This window comes from Abramis brama, assembly GCF_963993115.1.
Source record: "Abramis brama genome assembly, chromosome: 17".
Classification (NCBI taxonomy): domain Eukaryota; kingdom Metazoa; phylum Chordata; class Actinopteri; order Cypriniformes; family Leuciscidae; genus Abramis; species Abramis brama.
This window is the reverse complement of record NC_139979.1, coordinates 19,160,519-19,185,895: the sequence shown is the minus strand read 5'-3', so window position 1 is coordinate 19,185,895 and position 25,377 is coordinate 19,160,519. Positions and strand designations below refer to the sequence as shown.

At 40.1% G+C, this 25,377-nt stretch overlaps 1 protein-coding gene across 2 annotated transcripts in view; it reads right to left on the bottom strand.

The window, feature by feature from the left end:
• LOC311066797 (nectin-2) overlaps positions 1-25,377 on the bottom strand; it is a 74,271-nt gene that overhangs the window by 30,518 nt on the left and 18,376 nt on the right. Inside the window, exons 2-7 of one of the 2 annotated variants that reach the window (XM_084088171.1) lie at positions 19,460-19,569; positions 19,012-19,264; positions 17,053-17,349; positions 16,569-16,686; positions 15,569-15,717; positions 3,446-7,040 (exon numbers count right to left, since the gene is read on the bottom strand). In XM_084088171.1, the coding sequence (XP_083944297.1) occupies positions 6,499-7,040; positions 15,569-15,717; positions 16,569-16,686; positions 17,053-17,349; positions 19,012-19,264; positions 19,460-19,569 (1,469 nt within the window). In that variant the 3' untranslated portion in view covers positions 3,446-6,498. Of the gene's footprint in view, positions 1-3,445; positions 7,041-15,568; positions 15,718-16,568; positions 16,687-17,052; positions 17,350-19,011; positions 19,265-19,459; positions 19,570-25,377 lie in introns of those variants that run through there. The other variant, XM_084088172.1, reaches the window with a different exon arrangement.

The following is a 25,377-nucleotide window of genomic DNA, read 5'->3' as shown; positions in this document are numbered from 1 at the left end:
TCAACACAGAGTTCTGGTGTTACTATGGCTACCTGTCAGATTGGGTCTCTATCATCATCTCTGCTGATTGATTATGTGCTCTGTCTTCTCTTAACACGCCAGCGTCATCCACTAATCATTTCACTTAAATGTCAGTGTGTGTAAAAGGTCACTGGATCTTCTACCCATGGTAACTGCCCCATCATGGAACAGTGGCAAACTGAGCATGAATTGCTCTCCAGTACCCAATGATCAATCACCCATAATCAAAGCAATTGATCAGGTCAGACAGGCCACCAGAAGAACCCCCACCAGGCCTAATCTATCTATTCATCTGTTTTTGTGTGTAATGTCGTAGCCCTCCGGGTGCCCACGGGAGACAAGGGATACCAGACGATCCTCACAGCCTGACAGCTCAGGGCAACGCGGGTCAATCCAATCTCCCACTGAGCGCGGGTGCATGCGCACACATGTCCAATTCACAGAAACACTACAGATGACGGAAGTGTCTCAGCTTCAGGGCCAAATCACACCAGCACATCCTCGCTCTTCGCTCGGGCCTTCGTTCCGCTCGCTTTTTCATCTTTCCAAAACCGTCCCTCTCCATGACAGGGAATAAAAATAGAGCATTCGGAATAGACTCGTCGCTGGCTATTAACCACACATCCACATGTGAGGCATGTGACAGGAGTTAAATAGAGTTTTGTGCGTGTGCGCCTGGTTTAGAGAGGGGGATTTTTCAGTTCATGATCTCATGAACTCCTTTTAGCCTAAATCCATCCCGGACTACCATTGACAGGGCAAGGACCCTCAGTCACAGGCACAGCCCCAAAAATGACACAGCTATAAATTAATAACTTAATCAGAAGTTACAGTAAAGACATTTATTATGTTACCAAAGATTACTGTTCTTATGAACTTTATATTCATCAAAGAATCATGAAGAAAACGCATCACGTTTTCCACAAAGAAACACAACCGTTTTCAACATTGATAAAAAGATTTAAAAAAAAAGTTTCTTGAGCACCAAATCAGCATACTGGAATGATTCCTGAAGGGAATAAACACGTTATGACAACACATATTTTTACATTGCTTTAACTCAACAAAATAAGTTAAGCAATTTTAATTTTCTTTTTTATGTAGTACAAGATTAAACTATTTACTTTAAGTCAGTTTAATGTAATTTAAGTTCAAATGACTTAAACATCCACATTTATTGTACTTAAAAAACGAATGAATTTTTTACAGTGAATGATGCTGAAAATTCAGCTTTGCCACCACAGGAATAAATTACATTTTCAAATGAAAATTTACTAAAAGAGAAAAGAGTTATTTTAAATTGTAATAATATTTCACAATATGAAATGGATTTAAATGTAGTTTTGAATGGCCGCAGACAGGGAAAAATACAAATCAGTATTAAAAAATCTGTTACCGGTAAAACATCTAAACTATTATGACATATTACTGGTTTGTTTTTCTACTAATACCATATGAGTTTTGGTTACCAATGTCATTGTAAAAACGCACTATTAGTAACACGAAAGTGTCCGATAATAGGAAGGTTACCAAGATGAAGCGAGCCACTGGTCATGTGATCTCAACAGGGCAACCTCCATTAGGTGACCTGTACCATATAAAATAAACCAGCTTTTATTAAGCTACTGGTATGACTGGAGCCTCATCTCAAACCATTTTTAAAAACATTTCAGGTTTATCGTACAGGTTTAGAATGGCATGAAGGTGAGTGAATAACTAAATTTTCATTTTTGTGTGCTCTGTCCCTTTAAGGATGAAGCATTTTCAATGAGGAAAAAAAAAAATGACTGAGCGCACCTTTAAGCTCACATCTGTGTTAAGCCTTGATTGTGTCTCAGGACAAGTGAAACACACCATTACACTGCAACATAAGGCTATTATCATGATACATTCACCTAGTGCTGTGGGAAGAGAGAGAGACGAACTAAGAGAGGAAAGAGGCAGCTGGTCTTCACTCCAGGTTGCAACTCAGAGCAATTAGAGCAGGCAGATGGCTAAATGGCAGAGAAAAAAAACCTCCAACTCCAAACGACAGTGACAAGTGTGCCAGGAGCACAGAGATTCTGACCCCGTCAACTGAAAGAGAAAGAGAGGGAAAGGGAAAGGGAGGAAAAGTGTCACAGAATCTAGGGCACAGCTACTTCTGGAAGAAAGCGTCTGTTGTTACATTAACAGGCACATTTCTATCAGGGTCACCTGCGAATACGCACACACACACCCCACTGAGAGAAACTCTACTTGCTGAATACCTTTATCATGACACCAACTCTTTCGGTTTCACTCCCCCCTCTTTCACAAAGTGTGCTCTTGGTTAAATTTTAACCTGTTGAGATATGAGATCTGTTGCGTCGGTGTAAACAAAGAGGCTTTTTGAGAGCAAAGTTCCTGTAAGGCTAAACTATGCAGAGACAGTCAACTTCATAACCTAAAGGGAAGAAACTAGAATACAAACTCTACCACATTCTTTTTTTATAGTCTGTGTGGTTTATTTCTGACTTGCATAAAAACAGGTTTCAGTGATGCATCTGAATGCGGGACAAACAAAAACTCTGACAAAATAATGGCTTCGGAAAATGTTCCATAATGAAGGTGTTTTTGATTTCGTCATCAATAAAGACAAAACCAAGAATGTGCTTTATTAACCATAATTAAATCATTAATTAAAACATACTGCTGATAAAAATATGACTTGGCAGGAAAAAACATTATAGGATACTAATGCACTCAACATTTTTTTTTTTTTTTTTGGAGAAGAAAAGTCTAGAATATGACTGATCTAAATCATCCAATCATTAATGTTGAAGATTGCCTCACACAAGCTGTATGAGCTAAAGCTGAATCGCAAATGAACACCAGTAAACTATGAAAGCCAGTTTCTGCCATGAAAAAAAAAAAATTTGTGTGATACTGTAAAAAGTTGCAAATACCTTTTTTGAGTTATCCTGAAATTCAGACTTTCTCAGAAATGCGAGATTTTCTGACTTTATTTTTTGCACTTCTGAGATTACATCTCACAATTTTGAGTTCAGAATTCAATATTATTGAATCTTATTTTTCGTTTGTGTGCAAGCTAATATAGTTATCACTATTATGTTACTTGGTTGTCACATCCAAAACATTGTATCAGTTTGATTTTGCATGTTTTCCTTTCAACAAAAACATTATTTTCAACTAATATTAGATGCCTTAACTGCGTGAAAATGTTGTTTTGCCCGGCGTACCTATATATTTTGCTTTACAAAGGGCATTTATGTGGATGCTTTGTGCCACTCTCTTGCGCAGCCCATTTAGCTCTATTCAGCTGGCGGTGTTATCTGTGACAGGTTACTTATCACCTAACTATACATTCACAACCCAGAAACCTGACTGAAAACATTGCAGGAAATGATTGAGCCCCAGAGCATTCAGCACATACCAAGATCAGTCAAATATCGGTAAGACTTTAATAAGCAACCAAATAAAATAAAAAAAGACAAAATTACAAAGACTGCGAAAACATTCAGACAACCGAAATAAATCCAAAAAGCAACGCAAGGCGATAAAGCATTTAGTAGTATAGATGTGTTTTCTGTGTGTCCATGAGAGTTCAAGAGCACTGCTCAACAGTTTACAGCACAAACACGTCACAGGCATCAATAAACCACTCAGAATAAAAAACAATTAAAGCACAGATCATTTAAAAAAATAGAAAATAATAAACAACAGTAAAATCAACAGATACAAAACTCAATAGCACTTTACAATATGGTTCAATATGTTAACATGAGTTAATGCACTAAGTAACAAAACAACAATGAACATTTTTACAGCGTTTATTAATCTAGATTAATCTTCATTTCTGCATATACTAATATATTTGTAAGATTTCAAGTTGTTTAAATGAACACGATCCCTAAATTAACATTATCACTAACCTAGGTTAATAAATGCTGTAAAACTTTATTCAATGTTAGTTAATGATACCTAATGCATTAAAAATGCGAACAAATTCAACATTATTTTAAAGCGATACCAATTAAAACTAGGTATCCTCCATGCTTTCAGCAGTGAAGTACAATACACAAGGATGTGACATTACCGTTTAGTCTTATATCATGTTTATATATTTATATTATGTACACAGGAGAAATGGTTTGTGACTGGTGACATTAAGGCTTTTAAATGTGTGTGCATGTGTTTACCAGAACGTCGAAACCAGACAACGAGAAACGACGACATCGAGGAGACGTAACATCACGACTCCACACTCTCTGGAAATCTACTTAAACCGTTTCGCATCTCAGAGGATGCTTCCTTAATATTCTCAAGGCATCCGTTCCTTCATTACGGAATTCCTGGTGGAGACGTTGAGCTGGAAGGTCAGTGCGTTCTCCTCTAATGAGGAGCTAAAGCGTTCTGCCTCTCAGAGCACGAGTGACGAAATCACTTTCTCTACTCACACATTCACTGATTGTGGTCTGACCTTTCAATCAGGATGTAAACTAAGCTGCGTCGAAACCCCGGCCTATTCGGTGCCAGACGGATCAGAGCGCGTCAGACTGACCACCCTTTCAGAGGTGAGAACTTCAACATCTTTCAGTGGCATTGATCCAGACGTGGCACTAATAGGGTCAGTGAATCAAAATGGAAGCCCAGGGAAACAACACTACGGTACCCAATATGCCCTCTGATACTCGGGAATAGAGGAGGACACTTATAGACTGTTGGTACAAGGGCAGAGAAGGAATATATGAGTGTGTGTGTGTAGTGTCCAGTTTAAATCACACTGTGTGTGCGAGACCCTGAGAGACTGGAGGAATAACTCACTGCCCTCGAGTCAGACACCATTTAACACGCTGACTCATTCTCATACACACATACACTCAAAACTACACCCCATAGAAGGCTTCCATATGTGAATGTGTTTGAACTCGATACTAGATTACAGATATAAATATGTGATATGTGCTCTCATATAGTTCTGTACGCACAGAGCCGTGGTTGACATGCGCAACATTCGACCTGGATATTCACCTCGCCCCGTCTTCGTATTTACAACATTTAGAAGTATAGATATTTGTCGTCATTTTTAAGAAAAATAAAATGTGTACATACAGTAGTTTACAAATCACCTCACGTCGAACAATACACAAGATCGTTCACTCATTCAAGAGCTTCTTCATTTTATTTCCCCTAAAACAAGGCAGTGTATCTCACCGACCGAGAAGAACGTCAATAAAACAGGGAAATAACAGTACATGATGCATAACTGTGGTGTCGGATGAGAGGTATATATAGCTGCGTGGCCATGGTAACAATGGACATGGGCTATAGTTATAAATATAGATTTGTTGGTAACACTTTAGAGTAAGGTTTAATTTTTCAGCATTAGTTAATGCATTAGGTATCATGAACTAACTAACTGATATGCCCACAGCATTTATTAATCGTAGCTAAAGTCAATTTTGACATACATTTCAAGTTCATAAATTAACATGTATTATGAATTAACAACAAACAATAGTTTATTAATAAATGCTGTTAGTTCATGATAACTACAACTAATATTAACAAACTGAACCATATTGTAAAGTGTTACATATGTGGCACACCATCACTTTATAAGTTTAACTATATATTTAGTTGAATCTTTCTTTTCCGGCAGGGTTTAAAGTTCACGGTGAATAAGGATGTGACCCTGACTCACTGTTTTTATTACTACAGTAATCTGCTACATTGTTTTGTGACTGAATGCATAAAGAAATTGTACATGTGCAGGGAAAACAGTAAAATGTGCTGCCATCTTTTCCAGAACGAACACATAATTCATTAATATTTGATTTGATTAGCCCCGAAACCAAGTGATTCACTGGTGAGTCATGTCACAGGATTGAGATATTGAGTGAACTGTACACGTCATCTCGAGACAGATGAGCACTGTGCATGTTTGACTCTTTAATGATCTACACAATACATAAGGATAGCTTCCATAGAACGTGCTGAAAGACAGATGTAGTGCCGAGGAATGTGCTCTAACCAAACTCAACTAAAATCAAGTTTGAAACTGGTTTAAGTGTGAAACCATGATCAACAGAAAATAAGAACCTGTTAAAACGATTACATAACAGCACAGTGGATTTATATACATAACTTCATGTGTGTGCATGTCATATATATATCACGCAGTGTCAACAGCTGCAGTTTCGTATTACTTGTCCCCATGACAACCAGAGCAATAATTAGGAATGGAAGCCTAACAGTTTTGCATTTAGTAGTCTCTATTTACTTCACCCGATCCTTCAATGTTTTAATCTGTGCTATATCCAGCGTATTAATTCATCCATTCATCAACTCAATCCATCCATTAATCCTTTTCTCATGGTATTTGATGCCGTAATTTGTTTTTACAATAAAATGAATATTCGTTGAGAGGGAGAAATGCAACCTTTCTGGAAGAGGTCCAAGATCACTCTTCAAGAACCTCTTTCTGCTCTCCTCTTACACATAGACAGCAGTCCGAGAGATCACAGAGCCATCCCTCTGGGACTCCATGTCATCATCTATGTCATCTTCATGTGGGCGGAGCTGTAGGATGGGTCCACCCCCACTGAAATGGTCATATCGCTCATCCTCTTCTTCCAGTTCATCAAATTTCTTCCTTTCTACCTCATCCATCTCTCTACTAAGCAGGATATCCTCCGCTGTGTGAGTGCGCGTGGTCTCGAGCAGAGCCACGCCCCCCGGGTGCATGCCCTGATTGGCCGTTTTCTCGTTAAGCCCCACGTCTCCTCTGTAAATGGGCGTGTTGTTGTTCCCGTTGTTTCCGGTACCGTTTTTGCTTGACTTAGCAGAGCCAAAGAGGCGGGTAAAGGAGTCGTAGGGAGCACCGGTTGGCTTGCCGGTGCCGCGGTAACCATGCTGTTGGCGGCGATTATGGGCTACCAGGAAGTAGGCGAGGACACTTAACAGTACGATGGCCAGAAGACACGCGAAGATCACGCCTGCGATCACACCTGCATTCGAGGAGGGAGGTGATTGCTCTAGAGACAGAAAGGTGAAAAAGAGAGAAAAGAAAGGAGAACAGAATTAGACAGAATTAGATTCATGGAAAGGAAATGGAAATTCAATTTTTCAAGAAAAAATCAAAACTGGAGATTTGTTGCCTTTAAGTCCATGTCTATTAGCGCTGAAGTCATCTTCAGCAGACTAAAAATATCGATGACTCATCCTGTACAACAGAGATTGCTGTCCAATCAAATGCTCTCTAGAATAAAAAATGTCCTGCCACCTAAATTTTAAATACCACCTGCAACTGACTAGTTTCACACACTAGTTTCAACTGACTGAAATCAAATCTTGGTTCATGTCAAGTGAAACATAAAGGGACAGCCCTTTGATATGTTCTATAATAGTGGAGATTTTGATTCAAGTGACTTCAATCTTTTGAACCATTCAGTAAAAAGATTAATTCAGTGACACCTTTAAGTGTCAACAATGGGGGTTTTTTTGTGATATGAATGAGTAATTAAATAATTCACCTTAACCAGTTCGTTAATAGACAACAAAATATCTTATTACCCTTTATTGAAATTTGTGTACATTTTATAATTTTTTATAACCCTTTTCCTCTACTTGTTGTGAACGAGACTGACTCGCATGCCAAACTGAACAAATGATATGGCCAACTCTAAGTTGGTCAGTAAATTCTCGTTCACAAGCAAGATTCATTAGTTCATTCAAGCCCTAGTTCATTCAGTTTGTTCATGTGATGGCTCGTTCAATGTGTTCCCAAACAGACACTCGTTCAGTTAAGAGCATATTTGTTTAGTGCATCCAACAACAACAAAAATATCAGAGTCAAAAACACTGAATCATTCACACTAATGTAAGTGTTTTCATGGGGTCTTTACGAGGCCTAGGGAAAAATTATTTCCACATTGTTTCTCACACATAGTCCATGTATACACTTAAATGTCTGTGTATAGCCCTATTCGGACGGGACTAGTTTTCATGGATTATTACGTTCGAGAAATTGGTGTTTCACAGGCATACTTTGTGATTTTAATTTTAAAACCTTTTGTGCACCAAACTTTCACATGCTTTCATTTTCATTTCAATACGGATGGAATACGTATTAAAAAAATACAATTATAAAATTAATAAAAGAGCCAAATCGCGTAAAACTGCAAAGCCCATTTTAATATCAGTGTCAGGTAAGATACTTGTCTAGATTTCTATGTTCACTTATGTGGGTTTGTTATAAACAGCCACTTCTATAAACCCATGTGAAGTTTGTTTAAATAGGGTTTTAATAATAAATGAAAGGTATATCAATAAGTAATTCATTAAAAAACATAAATCACGTCTAGAAAAAACACACTCTCACCTCTGTAATAAACACGGATGTTAGTCCCGTCCGAATCGGTACATGAAATCACAGACGACGGGTGATAAGAATTGTAAGTCAAACATCGTTTAGAAAACTAGTCCTGTCCGGCTTATGTTGAATCAAGTGAATGCATGTGGGAGGGTGACATTTATGTGCAATTCCTTAAGGGGAACTGCTTTCCATAAGGCCAGTTTGCAGAATTCACAATTACAACTGCACAATGAAGCAGGAAACACAGCACCAGCATGCAGTTTCACATAAAACAGAAAAGAAAGGATGATGGACAAAGGGACGGATGACTGGTTGACGGATGGATAGACAGATGGACGGATGGATGAGAGGAGGGAAGGCGTAAGAGAGGAGGCTGGGATTGACAGGGGAGACAGCAGACAGACGCATCGGCCTTGAAGCCACAAACACACAACAGCGCGCAGCTTCTTCCTCGCTGGCCAGCGAATGAGTGTATGAGATGAGTGTGCGAAGACGTGACTAGCACTGCTGAAAGAGAGCAGTGCATGTGTTAACACCCAAAATAAACAACATCATAATCTCGAACTCTTACGTTTTTCATCGATCGTCACCGTTTTTTCTTGTGCATCTTGCACAGACACACAGCTAACGGGAGAGACAACAGGAACACAATCATTTCTGACTGCCTCAGTCGCAATGTTCCCGTTAGCCACCCACTGTGGCGTACTTCTCTCTCCCACACACACACCTCCACCTCCCACTGGTACAGCAGGAGTGAGCGTGTTGTTCTGATCTTTGAGTCAATCTCTCACTGCCTGCCTGAGTCCTCTGAATTATACATGACAGTCTGATCATATAGCGGCCACACACACACAGCCACGGATCTACATGGCTTCATTATCGGAAGATTTCACTCTCGCACACAGCCGCAGAGGGGTGCTTGCCCGTGCCGAAGTCGCAGTCACAATCCCAGGGTGTTGGCACACAACCGAAAAGGTGTTCTGAGTGGTTTTCAGCATGTTGCTATGCGATTTCTAGGGCATTCTGAGAGGTTTCTAGCAAAGGCACTGACCAAGAAGCACCAAAATTTTAAGTAGTACCGAATCCATAATCCGTAACATAGGCAATATTTTTATGCATGATTTCTTCCCCATAGGAAGTTATTAAGGAGGCAGCTTTAAGTTGGCATGATCCATTTTTGGCTGCATCTTTTTGATCTTATTTTGTATGATTTATCCAGGCATACATTATTTTATTTTTTGACCTCATCATTTTTAATTAAATTGTTATAACTTGACCTTGGTGAAACAAGAGACTTTTCGATAATCTATTAACTCGGTTATACGTCATTATTTGGAAGAAAGATCTGCTGCTACTTCTGTTACATCACGACTTTAAAAGTTGCTTAAAGGGATAGTTCACCCAGGCCTTAGCGAACACCACTAATTATATTGTATTACCACTAATGTAGTCTCTTCATCTTTCTCTAAGTACTGGCAGTATATTAATAAATGTACATATTAGCGCTCTGAAAGACTCTAAGTGAATGGCTGAGTGGATGAATGAAGCTCATGGAGCATTTCTAGACAGACGAGACCAAAAAAAAAAATAATAATCACATCCTCTTTTCATTTTTCCATCACACCACTAGATGGGAGAGAGCAGGACAAGGCAGAGGAATAGATTTTTTTTCATGACAGCTGGATGGAGAATATGACAGAGTCTCTAGAGTTGAAAATGAATGATGGAGGGGGGAGAGAGAGAGAGAGAGAGAGAGAGAGAGAGAGAGAGAGAGTGAGTGGAGGTTGAATCTAGTGCTGTAGCGGTGCGTCGATGACGTCGACGCGTCGACGTCAAAATTACGTCGACGTCATATTTTTTGCGTCGACGCTTCTTTATTTATTTATTTATTTATTTATTTTATTTTTTTGTACCATTCCCGGAGGTACAGCTCGCCACACACACACCGCCCGCCGTGTTATTCTGTCATGTTTTCTCCCTTTCTTTCCAAACCGCGACAAACGCCTGTCTCCTTTCTCTGCAGAATGTGATAAATCCGCTCAACCAATCACAGCGCACCATTCCACGCATTGTAAACAGTAACGGTGGCGCTTTGAATACACCCGGCATCCTAGTTTTCCTTATCTACTTTGCACTTTTTGATCAACAAACAAACAAAAAAATGAATACATTTGACGGCATTGATGGACCTGTGGTGGATTCTGCCGTAGGGAAGAAACGTAAGCCATCGAAATCTAATCATTTACGTGAGGAGATTAACAAGATGAGGCACGCGGGAGGAAGAGAAATGCCGACTGTTGCTTGTTCTCACACTGCGTCAAACTTCTGTCGAATGCTGACACGTGAACCCCAGGGGATCTTTTAAAAAAATTCTTGTACTCAGTCAACGAAAACCGAGCAGGACCAAGCCATTTTACAGCTGATCGCCGTCAAAAAATTTCAGAAGGTATTTCTTAGCGATGGCTGATTGAATGTAGCCTATGTTTAGTCCAGTACGTGCTAAATATAAGATTAGTATTGACCGAGTTCAGAGGCTGTCATGTGGATCAACTTACTTTGTTGTGTATTTTCAACAGTTTCAATATGAAAAATAACTTTTATATTGATTCAATGGATTAATTGCATTTAAAAAAAAAAACGTGTCATGAATTTATTGCATTTTTGGGAAAAAAATAATCTGTTTTTATAATAAATCTTTGAAAATCAAAATCTGGATTTGAATTATTTATGTTATTATAACCTAAAGATGCTATGTGAAAGTTTGAAACAGAAAATAGTGGTTTTAATCTTGCCACTTTCTTGGTAAATAAAATCAATTTTTTACTCAAATTAATCAAAATGGATTTATCACGTTTATACTATATTATTCAGAAGTAAACATTGTAGCTGACAGTGTGTTTGTCAGAATGTTTATTTTTTAAACCACAACCTTCTAAGTGCTTCTTTTACTGATATATTTAACAATATCTTTTGCATTTCTCATCCAAACAACGTCAAACTTGGCACTGCACTTACTCGTGCCCAGACAGCTGTCGAGTTTGAAATCCATCGGAGTAACGGTTCGAGAGATATGCGAATAACAGACAGGATAATTAATTCAAATTAGTCGTTAGATTAGTCGACTAATCGATAAAATAATCGCCCGACTAATCGTTTAATAAATAATCGTTTACCCCAGCCCTAGTTGAATCTAGGTTAGCCTGAGAGCAACATGAGGCACAGCGTTGAGAAACGATTTGGATTCGAAGTTGGATCCCTGCTCTGGCTCCAGTGGTGGAGTTAAAAAACATGCTCCGAGGTATCTCTGTACCGCTCTCGTGCTTTCAGGAGGAACACCGAGACAAGATCTATGCGGGCCGACCTTAGTCACCATGGAGATAGTTGCCGTGGGCGAAAACAGCCACGCGACCGAGAAGGTAGTAGCCATTTCATGGCTGTCAAAACGGCTGCACTTAAGCAGAACCACTTCACGGCTAACCAACACTTCCCGCGGCGCTCCACAAAACATATCTCCTCTTGCACCTGATTCCTCCACTACATGCCGCGAACGCCAACTGAACACAACAAATTTTGTCCGCACATGCACAACACAGCCTGGCTCTGCTTTACGGGGCTGATTAGCATTTCCCTTCCGCTCTTCCTTTGACAGAGGAGGATAAGAGGCCGGGAGCTGAAACAGCAGTGACTGACTTATACTCACCGAGAGCCTCTTGCGGGGGGAGATGGTCGGAGAAGGAGGGTGGGTAGCAGTTTTGGAGGGAACAGAAGTGGCTCAGGCAAACAAAACGAGAGAGTTTGAAGTGAAGAGGATGAAAGTGATGCGAGCGGAAGAGGGGAGGAGAGCGAGAGGATGCACGTGTGATGGGAGAGCCGTAGGTTCCCAGGGGGGTTGAAATGCCACCAGCATTCATCCGCTCCACCCTCCTCGTTTGGTTCAGTCTCTTCCTGCTTGCCCTTTTCTCTTGTTTTCACTCCATGAGAATATGGGAGGGACCAAAATTGGAGGGAAGGCAAGATGTTGTCAGTTTAGTGTTTGGTAGGGAAATGTACATTTCCAAATGAGCAAAGATTTGCCTCAAAGCCACACAGATCTGCAAGGACACGTACAGTGAGGAAAATAAGTATTTGAACACCCTGCTATTTTGCAAGTTCTCCCACTTGGAAATTAAGGAGGGGTCTGAAATTGTCATCGTAGGTGCATGTCCACTGTGAGAGACATAATCTAAAAAAAAAAATCCAGAAATCACAATATATGATTTTTTTAACTATTTATTTGTATTATACAGCTGCAAATAAGTATTTGAACACCTGTCTATCAGCTAGAATTCTGACCCTCAAAGACCTGTTAGTCTGCCTTTAAAATGTCCACCTCCACTCCATTTATTATCCTAAATTAGATGCACCTGTTTGAGGTCGTTAGCTGCATAAAGACACCTGTCCACCCCATACAATCAGTAAGAATCCAACTACTAACATGGCCAAGACCAAAGAGCTGTCCAAAGACACTAGAGACAAAATTGTACACCTCCACAAGGCTGGAAAGGGCTACGGGGAAATTGCCAAGCAGCTTGGTGAAAAAAGGTCCACTGTTGGAGCAATCATTAGAAAATGGAAGAAGCTAAACATGACTGTCAATCTCCCTCGGACTGGGGCTCCATGCAAGATCTCACCTCGTGGGGTCTCAATGATCCTAAGAAAGGTGAGAAATCAGCCCAGAACTACACGGGAGGAGCTGGTCAATGACTTGAAAAGAGCTGGGACCACCGTTTCCAAGGTTACTGTTGGTAATACACTAAGACGTCATGGTTTGAAATCATGCATGGCACGGAAGGTTCCCCTGCTTAAACCAGCACATGTCAAGGCCCGTCTTAAGTTTGCCAGTGACCATTTGGATGATCCAGAGGAGTCATGGGAGAAAGTCATGTGGTCAGATGAGACCAAAATAGAACTTTTTGGTCATAATTCCACTAAACGTGTTTGGAGGAAGAAGAATGATGAGTACCATCCCAAGAACACCATCCCTACTGTGAAGCATGGGGGTGGTAGCATCATGCTTTGGGGGTGTTTTTCTGCACATGGGACAGGGCGACTGCACTGTATTAAGGAGAGGATGACCGGGGCCATGTATTGCGAGATTTTGGGGAACAACCTCCTTCCCTCAGTTAGAGCATTGAAGATGGGTCGAGGCTGGGTCTTCCAACATGACAATGACCCGAAGCACACAGCCAGGATAACCAAGGAGTGGCTCTGTGAGAAGCATATCAAGGTTCTGGCGTGGCCTAGCCAGTCTCCAGACCTAAACCCAATAGAGAATCTTTGGAGGGAGCTCCGTGTTTCTCAGCGACAGCCCAGAAACCTGACTGATCTAGAGAAGATCTGTGTGGAGGAGTGGGCCAAAATCCCTCCTGCAGTGTGTGCAAACCTGGTGAAAAACTACAGGAAACGTTTGACCTCTGTAATTGCAAACAAAGGCTACTGTACCACATATTAACATTGATTTTCTCAGGTGTTCAAATACTTATTTGCAGCTGTATCATACAAATAAATAGTTAAAAAATCATACATTGTGATTTCTGGATGTTTTTTTTAGATTATGTCTCTCACAGTGGACATGCACCTACGATGACAATTTCAGACCCCTCCATGATTTCTAAGTGGGAGAACTTGCAAAATAGCAGGGTGTTCAAATACTTATTTTCCTCACTGTATATGTAAGAGAGAGAGAGAGGATAGCAAGGGGAATGGAGGAAGGTAGAAGGCTTTTAAAACCCAAGTTGTGAGAGAAAAGCACCTTTCCTCCACATTACCTAAGAGCTATTAGTCTTGCTCAGCACTAAAGCAGCTCAGTCTCTCCGCAGTCAACCATGTGGATATTTTATTCCATCAGCCTGTCACAGGACATCAGAACGGGCCAGAAAAAGCCAGAAGAGGACAATTTTGTACTCAATGACGCCGATCAAACGTAGCGCTCACTTTGGCCATTAAGCTATGGGAAGGGCAGGAGTAGTTTACCAGAGGTCACAAATCGAACCCACGCCCACCTAAATATTCAAAAAATTGCCATATTGCCATATTCAAAAATGTATAAGTGGATAAAAAATAAAGATAAGATAAAGGAAGAATCCTAATGGAATCAAATAAGAATACTTTAACTTTGATTTTGTCAATCAAGACTAGATGAAACTATGCCCCATGATTACAATTAAATGACAAATTAACAATGCACTATTTTTTTAAATAGACAAAAGAATATAATTGATTTAAATAGTCCAATCATATTATGTTGGGTTATGACTGCCCAACTGAAACACCAGACAGTTTACTAGTGGGTCCAGTCGTTGCACAACGCCAAAGGTTTGGGGTCAGTAAGAATTAAAAAAATAATAATACTTTTATTCAGCAAGGACACATTAAATTGATCAAAACTGACAAAGACTTTTGCATTGTTATAAAAGTAAATGCTATTCTTTTACATTTTCTATTCATCAAAGACATTTTAACTGTAATACTATTTAACAATATTAATGATTTACTGTATTTTTGATCAAATAAATGCAGCCTCGGTGAGCATAAGAGACTTCTTTCAAAAACATGAAAAAAAATCTTACTGACCCAGTGTTTGAGTAAGCTATAACCATGACACAATTTCACGCATTGTGAAATTGCTTTAAAATCATGCAGCAGTAAGTGATAATATCTTCAACAAATTGACTTTTCTAAGAACAATGATTTAAACAGAAAACGGTGTCAAAACACTGTTCAAAAACACCCAAATACAGCTGCACTCAACCCAACCCAACCCAACCCCACCCAAACACAGTTACATCTGCAATCACACACTCCTCTCTTCGGAAAACATCCTTTAGAATTCTACGGAACCTGTGTCACATTTTCAAGATCAACAAAAGTCTCAGACTAAAGTAAAAACACCACCATAGAGAGGAACAGCTGAATGCCGAGGGATGACAGTGCATGCAAGGTGATCTTGATGACAAATAGAGTGACGAATAAAACAAACATACAGTCAGGCAATGAAAGTGCCAACAAACTGCCTTATGTCTGAACTGTAACCCCTTGCTTGTCTGAAATTGAGTCTAAATTTCCAACAAGTACCTCGGTCACCACCTCACACTCACCACTGTATAAATGTGCGAGGGTCCTGTTATTAAATACTATAGACAGACTCACCCCTCACGAAGACGGTGATTTGATCTCTGCCGTATCCCAAGCTGTTCCTGACCTCACAGATGAAGGTGGTATTTATTGTGTCATCCACTTTCTGGACAGCGAGACGGTTTTCCTGCACCTGCACTGTTTCAGGCATCAGCCCGGACAAACTGTGGGACGACATTCAGACAATATTATCATAACTTTTAAAATACCTCATGACTATCAGCATTATGTCCGGTTCACTTTGCAACTTATTCTGGCCAAGAACCACCCACTTAGACAGGAAGAAGCAATCTGACTGGGTTTATTTGAAATTATTGATACCACAATAATAGACTGGCATTGAAAAAAAGTGTCAGAAGTTGTTTTAAAGCCAGCTGATTCAGAATAGAGAGTGCCATATTGAGAAAGTGCTTTCCATTTTTGGGTAAACACCAACATTTTTACAGTATTGCTTACACATCATAGCCAAGACTTTGGTCCCAATCGTCCAATTAACATCTCATAGAAGTCACCACACTGTGCGACTGACACTGACTGAAGCTGAACTTTGTCTGATACTGAGATTCTTTGCATAGGCTAGGGGTGTCCTGCTCCTGAAGGGCCAATGTTCTGCAGAGATTAGCTCCTACCTGCCCCAACACACTTGACTGGAAGCTTTTATTAATCCTGAAGACATTGATTAGTTCAGGTGTGTTTAATTAGGATTGAAGCAAAACCCGACTGGAAGGTGGCCTTCTAGGAGCAGGACTGGACATCCCTGAACACACCTGAACCAGCCAAACAAGATCACTAGAGACTTCCAGGCAGGTGTGTTAAAGCTAAACTCTGCAAGTAAGTGGCCCTTTCAGGAGCAGGTTAGGACAACCCTGCACAAAGTGATCAAAGCCTGCAGATTTTGCCCTATTAAGTCTTTTACAATCCTAGAAAAACAGCAAAAAGGTGGCTAAAATTCTACAGCGTAAACCCAATTTAAGGCTCAGACTAAACAGAACTTAAAGTGAAAAGAAATGCTCACGTTTTCCAGGTGACAGTGGTGGGGTGGGGGTTTCCATCAGACTGACAGGTCAAAAACGCACTTGTCCGGCCCCTGTACCAGTTGTTATCGTACCCAACGATCTGCACCTGGGGAGGATCTGATAAAGAAAGAAAGACAGAGTGAATAGGTGGATCGAACAACTAGCCTTAATGAATGAGTTTAGCCTTGCACCATTGAAGTCTTAGGTAAATCGAACACTGATACGATCTGTCAGCTAACTCCATGATGACCTCATTGACCCTTAGCTCATGTTTCTGGTCCAAGCAGCACTGTAAAGCCTCAGGGTAATTTGCTTGATGACCTTTACTAATGTTTGGCATATTCTGAGACACATTACTGGCCTGGACCGATTGAGACATGACTCACTACAGCAATTATCAGCTATAGCAACAGGGAATGCTTAGCGTAACAGCATTTGGATCAGTAGTTGCTGGTGCAGTTAATGGTCTGATTGATATCTTACATTCAACAACAAGTTTCAATGGGAAGGTTTCAGGCTTGGACATGGTACGGTGCGACACTATGCAGCTGATGTCTTTGCCATTATCCGCTGGCTGCGGAGCCAGCATGTAGGTGCTCTGGACGGTGACCGTATTATCCGCATTGTCCGTCTTCATCGGCGTTGACTCATTTCCGTTAAGCGCCGTGGACCAAGAAATGGTCGCTGCCGGACGGCCATTGGATGATTCACAGCGCGCCACAATGACCGGGGTTGTGCCGGCAGTAACTTTGAAAGTTGTAGCCATGTTCTTTGGTTTAGCTGTGAGAAAAAGAGAGAGAGTTTGACCTTTATTTGATGCTATAATGTGAAGGAGGGTAAGGGAGGAGGACGGGAGGAAGTGGAGACGGGAAGATCACAGATCGGCTTGTCCTGCCACACGCTAGCACAGCGCTCACATTGTACTCACGTTTCGCTCTGAGAAAGACATCAAAGAGAGGGAAAGGAGAAAAGCAGGGGAGACGGGGAACGACAGGGAAGCGACGGCCTCTCAGCATGATAAGCAGGCAGATCAATAGCGGAGAGAGAGAGAAGGGAGGGGGCAAGCGAGCGAGAGCCCGGCCAAGGTTACTGCCACATTTCACACACATTAACAGCAGCACAATTGATCTGACAATACCATATATAAATCCCCTTTAAGCCCACAAATGGACACAGACATGAGTATGCGTACACACACATACTCTTTGAAGCAAAATAAGGCTGCAACTTACAAATATTTTTATACCACGACCAAGCTGTCACTTGTGTTTTAAATCGTGTTTAAAAAAAAATCTCTTTTTTACTTTTTTTATTAATATATTATTAATTATAATAACAATATCATTGTATGAATGCACACTAGGCATAGTGCTTATGCTATACCAGAGGCGGACAGAGTACACAGCTTCATTACTTGAGTAAATGTACAGATACCACTTGCTAAATTTTACTCAAGTACAAGTAAAAGTACTACAGCCAGATGTCTACTTAAGTAAAAGTACTAAAGTACTTGTTTTTAAAAGTACTTGAGTATCAAGAGTACATTTTCTAACTATTGCATTACTACTGCCACAGTGCTTACATTGGTAAACACAGCAAACACTTGAAGCGAAAACTATCATTTACTTGTTCAGAAAATTGAAATAATCTGGCGATGTGGGGCCACGGGGAAGACTCATGAATATTCATTAGGGAAGTCATCCCTGATTGGTCTGATGACCTACCCCTAACCCCACCCCTAAACCTACCCGTCACTGGGGGTCTTATGACCTCCCTAACCCCGCCCCTAAACCTTAAGACCAATCAGGGATGACTTCCCTAATGAATATTCATGAGTCTTCCCCTACCATCCTGGGAAAAAAAATACTCCCGGGATGGACCTGCTGCTTTTTCATCCATTGTTTCGTCCATGGTTTCGTCTCTTATCTAAACCTGACCATGGAGTTGACTTTGGCGGAAAGCTGAAGGTGATTGCTGATAGGCTGTCCCAATCAGTGGCGCCTGCACAATCCAATCACATTTGAGAGGGAAACAACAAATCGAGGGTTTCCGAGATGTTTCTTTTTTCCTTTTTTTTTTTTTTTTTTATATATGAGTAATGGGTACTCACAGTTATGGATAGAAATGTAGTGGAGTAAAGAGTACAATATTTGCCTCTCAAATGTACTTGAGTAAAGTCATGAGTACTCCCCAAAAATTATACTCGAGTAAAGTACAGATCCCTCAAAATTGTACTTAAGTACTGTACTCAAGTAAATGTACTCAGTTACTGTCCGGCTCTGTGCTATACACACAAATGTACATATAACTCTCATTACATATTCATCTAATCAATTTTCTTGGTAAATCTTTAATCATTTAACTGATTATTTGTTGCAGCTCTTAAGCAAAGCCCCAAGTTTTAATGTTTCTTTTCTCTGGTGCAAACAAACACACACTCACCCAGCATGACCAGTGAAGACACTCCCTGTTCGTTGCCGGAAGGGTAGGTGGCATATTCACAGATATATCGTCCCTCGTCTGTCATCTTCACATCTGTAATCTGAATGGATGGGTTTTCCAAATTGGGCGGGTCTGTTACAAAACGGACACGCCCATATAGAGGGGATTTGATAGGGTAATTTGCCCCAAAATTTGGATGGAAGACTGCGATGTTGGTTCTCTCTACGTCAGTCTGTTCAAAGATCCATGACACCTGCATGCCAGAGGAAACAAATCCAAACTAAATTCAGCAGGTGACCAACCAAAGCAGATGATGATTACAGCACATAAACACTATCAGAAAGTTCTCACTACGAGCCCAACAAACAAGTTCTTTCTATAAACTCTTGTTCGTTGGGTTCCACAGCTCTGCTTAAGACTGGCAGGTAACATGAAGTTGATTTCAGACCTGCGTGAGCTGGTTTTCGCCTGGATTCGGAAACTGGCAACGCAGTGTCACAGCCTGACCAGGGTATGACACGACTTCTGCATCCACCCTCACGCGCTGAGCCAACGACCCTGGAAAGAGAATGAGAAAAGGCCATGAGAACAGGAAACAACCTTCACTTCTGTTTGGCTAAATTCAGATGACCCGCGACCACCTCGCCGAGCGCAGCCAGAGAGAAATTTAGCACATACTGGAGTAGTCTAGGAGTTCAGGGATGGCAAAATGAGAAATGATAAATGAGGTTACAACCAAACAGCAAGTAGGCCAATGTTTCTGATCTCAGCCAGGGTGTGTGAGATGGTGCGAATCTAAATGTGAATGTGTGTGTGCAAGCATGTGTGAAAGTTTCTATGAAAAAATAGCATTCAGCTCGCTCTCTGCCTAAAGCATTCATCATCCAACACAACCCTGACAGAGCACATTCACCAGCACAGGAGTGTGTTCGTGTGCGCACGTCAATGGGGGTGTAATGTGGTAAAGAAGTGAAAATTGCACCCAAAACACAGTAAAGTACCATGGAAGTACTGTCAGAGCCTTTCCGACTTGCAGAGATCAATTTCTTGGCTAGACATGCTATTTTTTTTTTCTTCCTTTTTCTGCTTAGTGTGGCATCTTGTTTAGTTTCACATGAGATGGTTATCTTATTTGGAATTAAGGTACAGCTGTATTTGCATAAAGTTTAGACATGATGGAAATACTTATTTGGCCATTTCTGCTTCTTAGGGCTAGTTCACACAGAAAGCGGTTTTGCTTTGAAAAAAAGACGCGTATTTGTATTTTTCAAATGGATTTTTCATACATTGAAAAATAAAGTGGAATGTGAAATGGAAAAAAGTGATTTTCCAGTACAGGATGAGAGCTTATTAATTACGAAAACTATTATTTTATTTCAGTTCGTTTTTTAGTAACTCTTGTTAGTTTCGTTTTGTTTTAGTTTTTCATTTATGTTGAAATTTCTATTTTAGTTTACGAAAATGTTTTTTGACCAATAGTTTTGAGTCTTAGTTTCAGTTTTCGTTTACGAAAATAACCTTGGATACTAAAAATGTATTTTTTATTTAAATTAAAAGTTATGTTCTGATCTATTATATTTTTCAATGATTCAACGACAGAAAGTGAAACTATTGCAGGGAAGGAAACATTGTTTTTCATTGCACATTTTTCAATTAAAAAAAATCTGTCTTTATTTTTAGTGAAATTATTTGGTAGGGCAGATTTTTTTAATGGTTTAAAGGGGGCGTGACCAAAAAAGTTTGAGAACCACTGCTCTACAATGATATTATAAAAGTGGCAAATCTACTGCATAAAGGTTTAAAACTCATTCATAAAACATACTGTTGATCACCAAATTTGCAGTTGAAATAATGTCATTTCAATAGGGATTTGCGCAAGATTTACCCACACAGATTTCACATTAGGTTCAAGTTGGTCACATGAGTTTGCAGCATTCGCACCAATAGAGAACTGCTTGGTTTGAAAGTGACTTCTGTGTAAGCCGTGCTTCATGCATCACTACACTACTGACAATAGAAAATGGAAAGATTTCTGTAGTGTAAATGGAGCTTAAGAGCGAAAAAACCCTACAGTATTGTAGGTATAAAACTAGTTAGACCAGTTTGTCTGCTAACCAGCTGAAAAGACTGAAACTCGCAAATTGATAAAAACACCGTCACGTCAAAACTGTGAAGGTGAGAAAAGAAGGAAAGAAAAGGGTATCAAAAGGAAGCTTAAAAAAGTAAACATGTTCTATGAGAACTCTCAATTGCTTCCTTATTTGTATCCTGAAAATATGGTTCAAAAGTCCACAAATATGGGATTCGAAAGTAATTTGTGACACTGATCATTTGACTCTGTACTGACCATCAGATGTTTTTCCATTGAACCTCAAACGTGCGGAGTTCATACAACTTGAGTGCTGTTGCCATTAAGCAAAAGAGGAAACACAAATACTAATAAAGTTATTTTTCATTCAACTTTTCACCCAAACTGTAAGGCAAACTGTAATATAACGTGTATAAATAAAAAATGTGTATTAAAAAATATGAATTTATTTAGACAACCTGAAGCATGTTTTTTCCCACTAGTGGTCTTGTGGACCCCACTGTGTCTCTTTTTTGTCTTCCGCAGGTGCTCAAACTGAGACGTGTGTGTGTGTGTGTGTGTGTGTGTGTGTGAGCCCACCGAGGCGATTACTTCTGAGCCTGCGTTTAGCACCGCTGAGCCCTGTTATTGAAAATCTCCCTCTCGCCGTCTCTCTCTGGATGGAGAGTGTGGATAGGTCATTACACTGATGTGTAGAGGGAGTCAGCGGTCCATCAGAACGCTAAACACACACTTCTCACCTTAACATACAGCAGCACAGTGTGTAAATAGAAAGAAGGGAAGTGGGTAGAAGATAGAGACATTCAATAATAAACTGAAAGCACAGGAGAGATGCAGACAACCAGTGCAAATAAAAAGGCTGTAAGGGATACATGTATGGTACCATATACTGTACAAATTGGTTGTCTTAAATCCAATGTCACATCTAGTTTTTCACATCCTAGTTATTTTGTGAAAATGTTTTGGAAAGCCATTTTCAATGCTTTCAATCATTTGAACCAGGAGTTTTCAAACTGGGAAGTAAAAAAAATAAGAAAAAAAATCTACATTTCCACTAACTAAATTGAATGTTGTCTGGACATTTTAGCGAGGGTATCCATCATAAGAGGATCGATATATTCGGGGCTCCTTTGAAAACCCCTGTACTGAACAATCGGCACAGTTACACAGCATTAGCCTACATCCCATTAAAAACACTATGTCTATCCATCAACTGTTACTATTTGTATAAAATTAAATACGGCTTCTGCCCGGATTAAGGTCCAAAGCGGCATGTTAAACACAATGAAAGACAGAGGCTGTGTGTCACCCTTGTTTTCTCTGTGCTTGCCGCCTGCAGGTGACATGCCACACACACACTCAGAGGGCGTTTATGTAAATCACACACCACCATTCGGGGGCCTGTCACCCATCATCATGTCACACACACACACACAGAGAGAACACCGCTGTCTTAAATCTAGTGAGCTCCTGCTTCTCATCCCTCCAACCTGGGAGAAAAACTGTTCAGTCCAGTGCGGACAGTGACAGACGAGTGCCCAGAATGAGAGTTTAGATGGCAGACAACGCTCTGTGACTACCAATTGCGTGCGTGTGTGTGTGTGTGTGTGTGAGTAGACCTTCATTTTATATCGCAAGGACAGATGACGGAGCATTCAGGTTCTGTCCGCAGAGCTTATTATCGCTCACACTCACACATAATCGGAGAAAATGCGTGGTTTGCAGGAAAATGGAGATGTCCAGTGGGTGAATGAGAATCATTCATGACACAGCTGATGTGTGCAGAGAGAGGAATAAAGATTGAGGGGTGGGAACAGATGGAAACGAACAGCTGGAGGGGGTCTGTGGGGAGCGCGGGCGTGCGTGTGTTAGCGCGTACAGTAAACATGTTTATTTGCATACGCAGATGTCTGGAAGTGTGAAACTGGACCTTCTGTTTTTGGGGACTTTTTCCACTTTTTATTGATAGAGACAGTAGAGAGGAGACAGGAAAGCTGGGGAATAAAAGGGACCTTGGCTCAAAGACGCAGGCTAAATTCAAACCGTGTCCCCCCTTATGAGCAACAAGGACCAATCCCTGCATCTAAATACACTGCAAAAATCTTTTTTAACATTGATAATAATAAGAAATGTTTCTTGGGCAACAAATCAGCACATTAGAATGATTTCTGAAGGAAAATGTGATCCTGAAGACTGGAGTAATGATGCTGAAAATTCAGCTTTTCCATTATTTCCATTATTCCGTTATTTCAAATGGTAATAATATTTCACTATATATCTGTTTTTTACTGTATATTTGATCAAATAAATGCAGCCTAAGTGAGCATAAAAGTTTTTTTTCAAAAACCCAAACTTTTTAACAGCAGTGTGTATTGTATAATATATTGCAACAAAGCACATTTTTCTTATTTTAAAGGAAGTTTCTTACCGGAAACCAAGACAAAAATACAGTGTGCAAAGTACAGCATGTCAAAAGACTGGATGTCAGATGTCCCAATGCTCAGTATTCATGAAACAGTAGGAGAACAATCCCCAGATGACTTATTGCATCTGCTGAGATTCTGATGTGTGCTACCAGCGGACACTTTGCTGTCCCACGAGGCCGCAGGAGATGAGATGCCATCAGATTCAAAAAGTAAAACAAAAATAGTAGAGAACTCAGGCTGTTTGTTTTAAGTCTAAATGTTTCTTCTGAACACAAACAAAGATATTTTGAAGAATGTTGGTGACCAAACAGGTTACCATTAACTTTCATTGTATAGACAAAAAAAAAAAACATTTCTCAAAATATCTTTTTATGTTCCTCAAAAGAAAGTTAGTAATATACATTTGGAACAACATGATAGTGAGTAAATGATGAAAGAAATTTGTACACTATCAGTGACGACAGTGTGTGATCATTTCGACTATAAATGCACCAAAATGAAAATTCTGGGCCGAAACCGAAACCAAAAGTAAATAACAAATGAATAATAATTTAATTAAATCAACCTTATTTTATAATCAGCACTCAAATAGCTAAAACTGAGTAGTATAAATATTTAAATTGCACACAGGGCAGTTTTAAAAACAGAATTGTTTCTACTCAAGCGTGTGCGGTCTTATGAGGAGCTCAAATGATACTATAGAGACACACACACACACACACACACACACACACACACACAGAGGAAAAAGAGCAGTTTTCACACAACCCTGTTCCCTTTTACCACACACACACAGACTCACAATTATGAGCTAATGAGGCCTGAGAGAAAGAATGAGGGCCATGTGCAGCTTGAAATGAAGCACAAATCACCATCCATTTGCCTCTTTGTACAAACACGTGCAACACACACAGATTGAGAAGAGTGACACATGACCAGGGCGAAGGGACTTCCATCCTACAGGCTAAATTATTCATCTGCCACTTACGACCGAGAGAGAGAGACAAGAAATAACAAGATGCTTTTTGCAAGGACTGAAAGAGAAGCGTTTCACCCAAATAAATCATAGGCTTCTCATTTTCGATTAGGAGTGACACAGTTTGTGCATCACTACAGTTATTCCTCGTTTTGCTGGACATGTCGAGCCTTCGCCTGCATGTATTCTGGGCTTGTAGCAGCTGTCAATCATCAATTCATGTCACTTAAAATGTCACTGGCCAGGGGTGACCAATCAGATGAGACGAGATAAAGAGACGAAAGATTGCTGTTTGTTTGCGTTCACAAATCCTTAAGATTAGAGACAACAAAAACCATCCACAATTGACACAGACCACACTGAATGCTTCAACAAACACACACATAATACACACAGAGCTCAGAGGTAATCTGAAAACTAATCTGGAAGCACATTGTGTGTGTGGAAAACACACTTTGTCCTTGTGGGGACAAAATGTCAGAAAATGTCCCCAGAAGAGCATTTTAATTTCATGTGTAATACTTCATTTATTAATATTGACGACGTTTAAAATAATTTTACAAAATTAACTATAGAAGTAAGCTCACAAAACACATTCAAAGTAGCTGTTTTGCATCTAAAAGTCATAAATAACTTTTTTTCAGAGGTCATATTGCAAACATAAGTGATATGTGGAAGATCGCATGACTAGCCTTTGAACAAAATACAGATTGAATCCAATAATTAAACACTTCTGGTTTCTCTTTACTTCTGCTGCCTTGCACACACACAAACACACTTGCCTCCATCTGTGTGTGGTGTGTAATAGGATTCCTGCATTTTCCAGAAGGAGGGAACCCGTTCGGTTAGTCGCTTCTGGGTAAAGTAAAGAGATA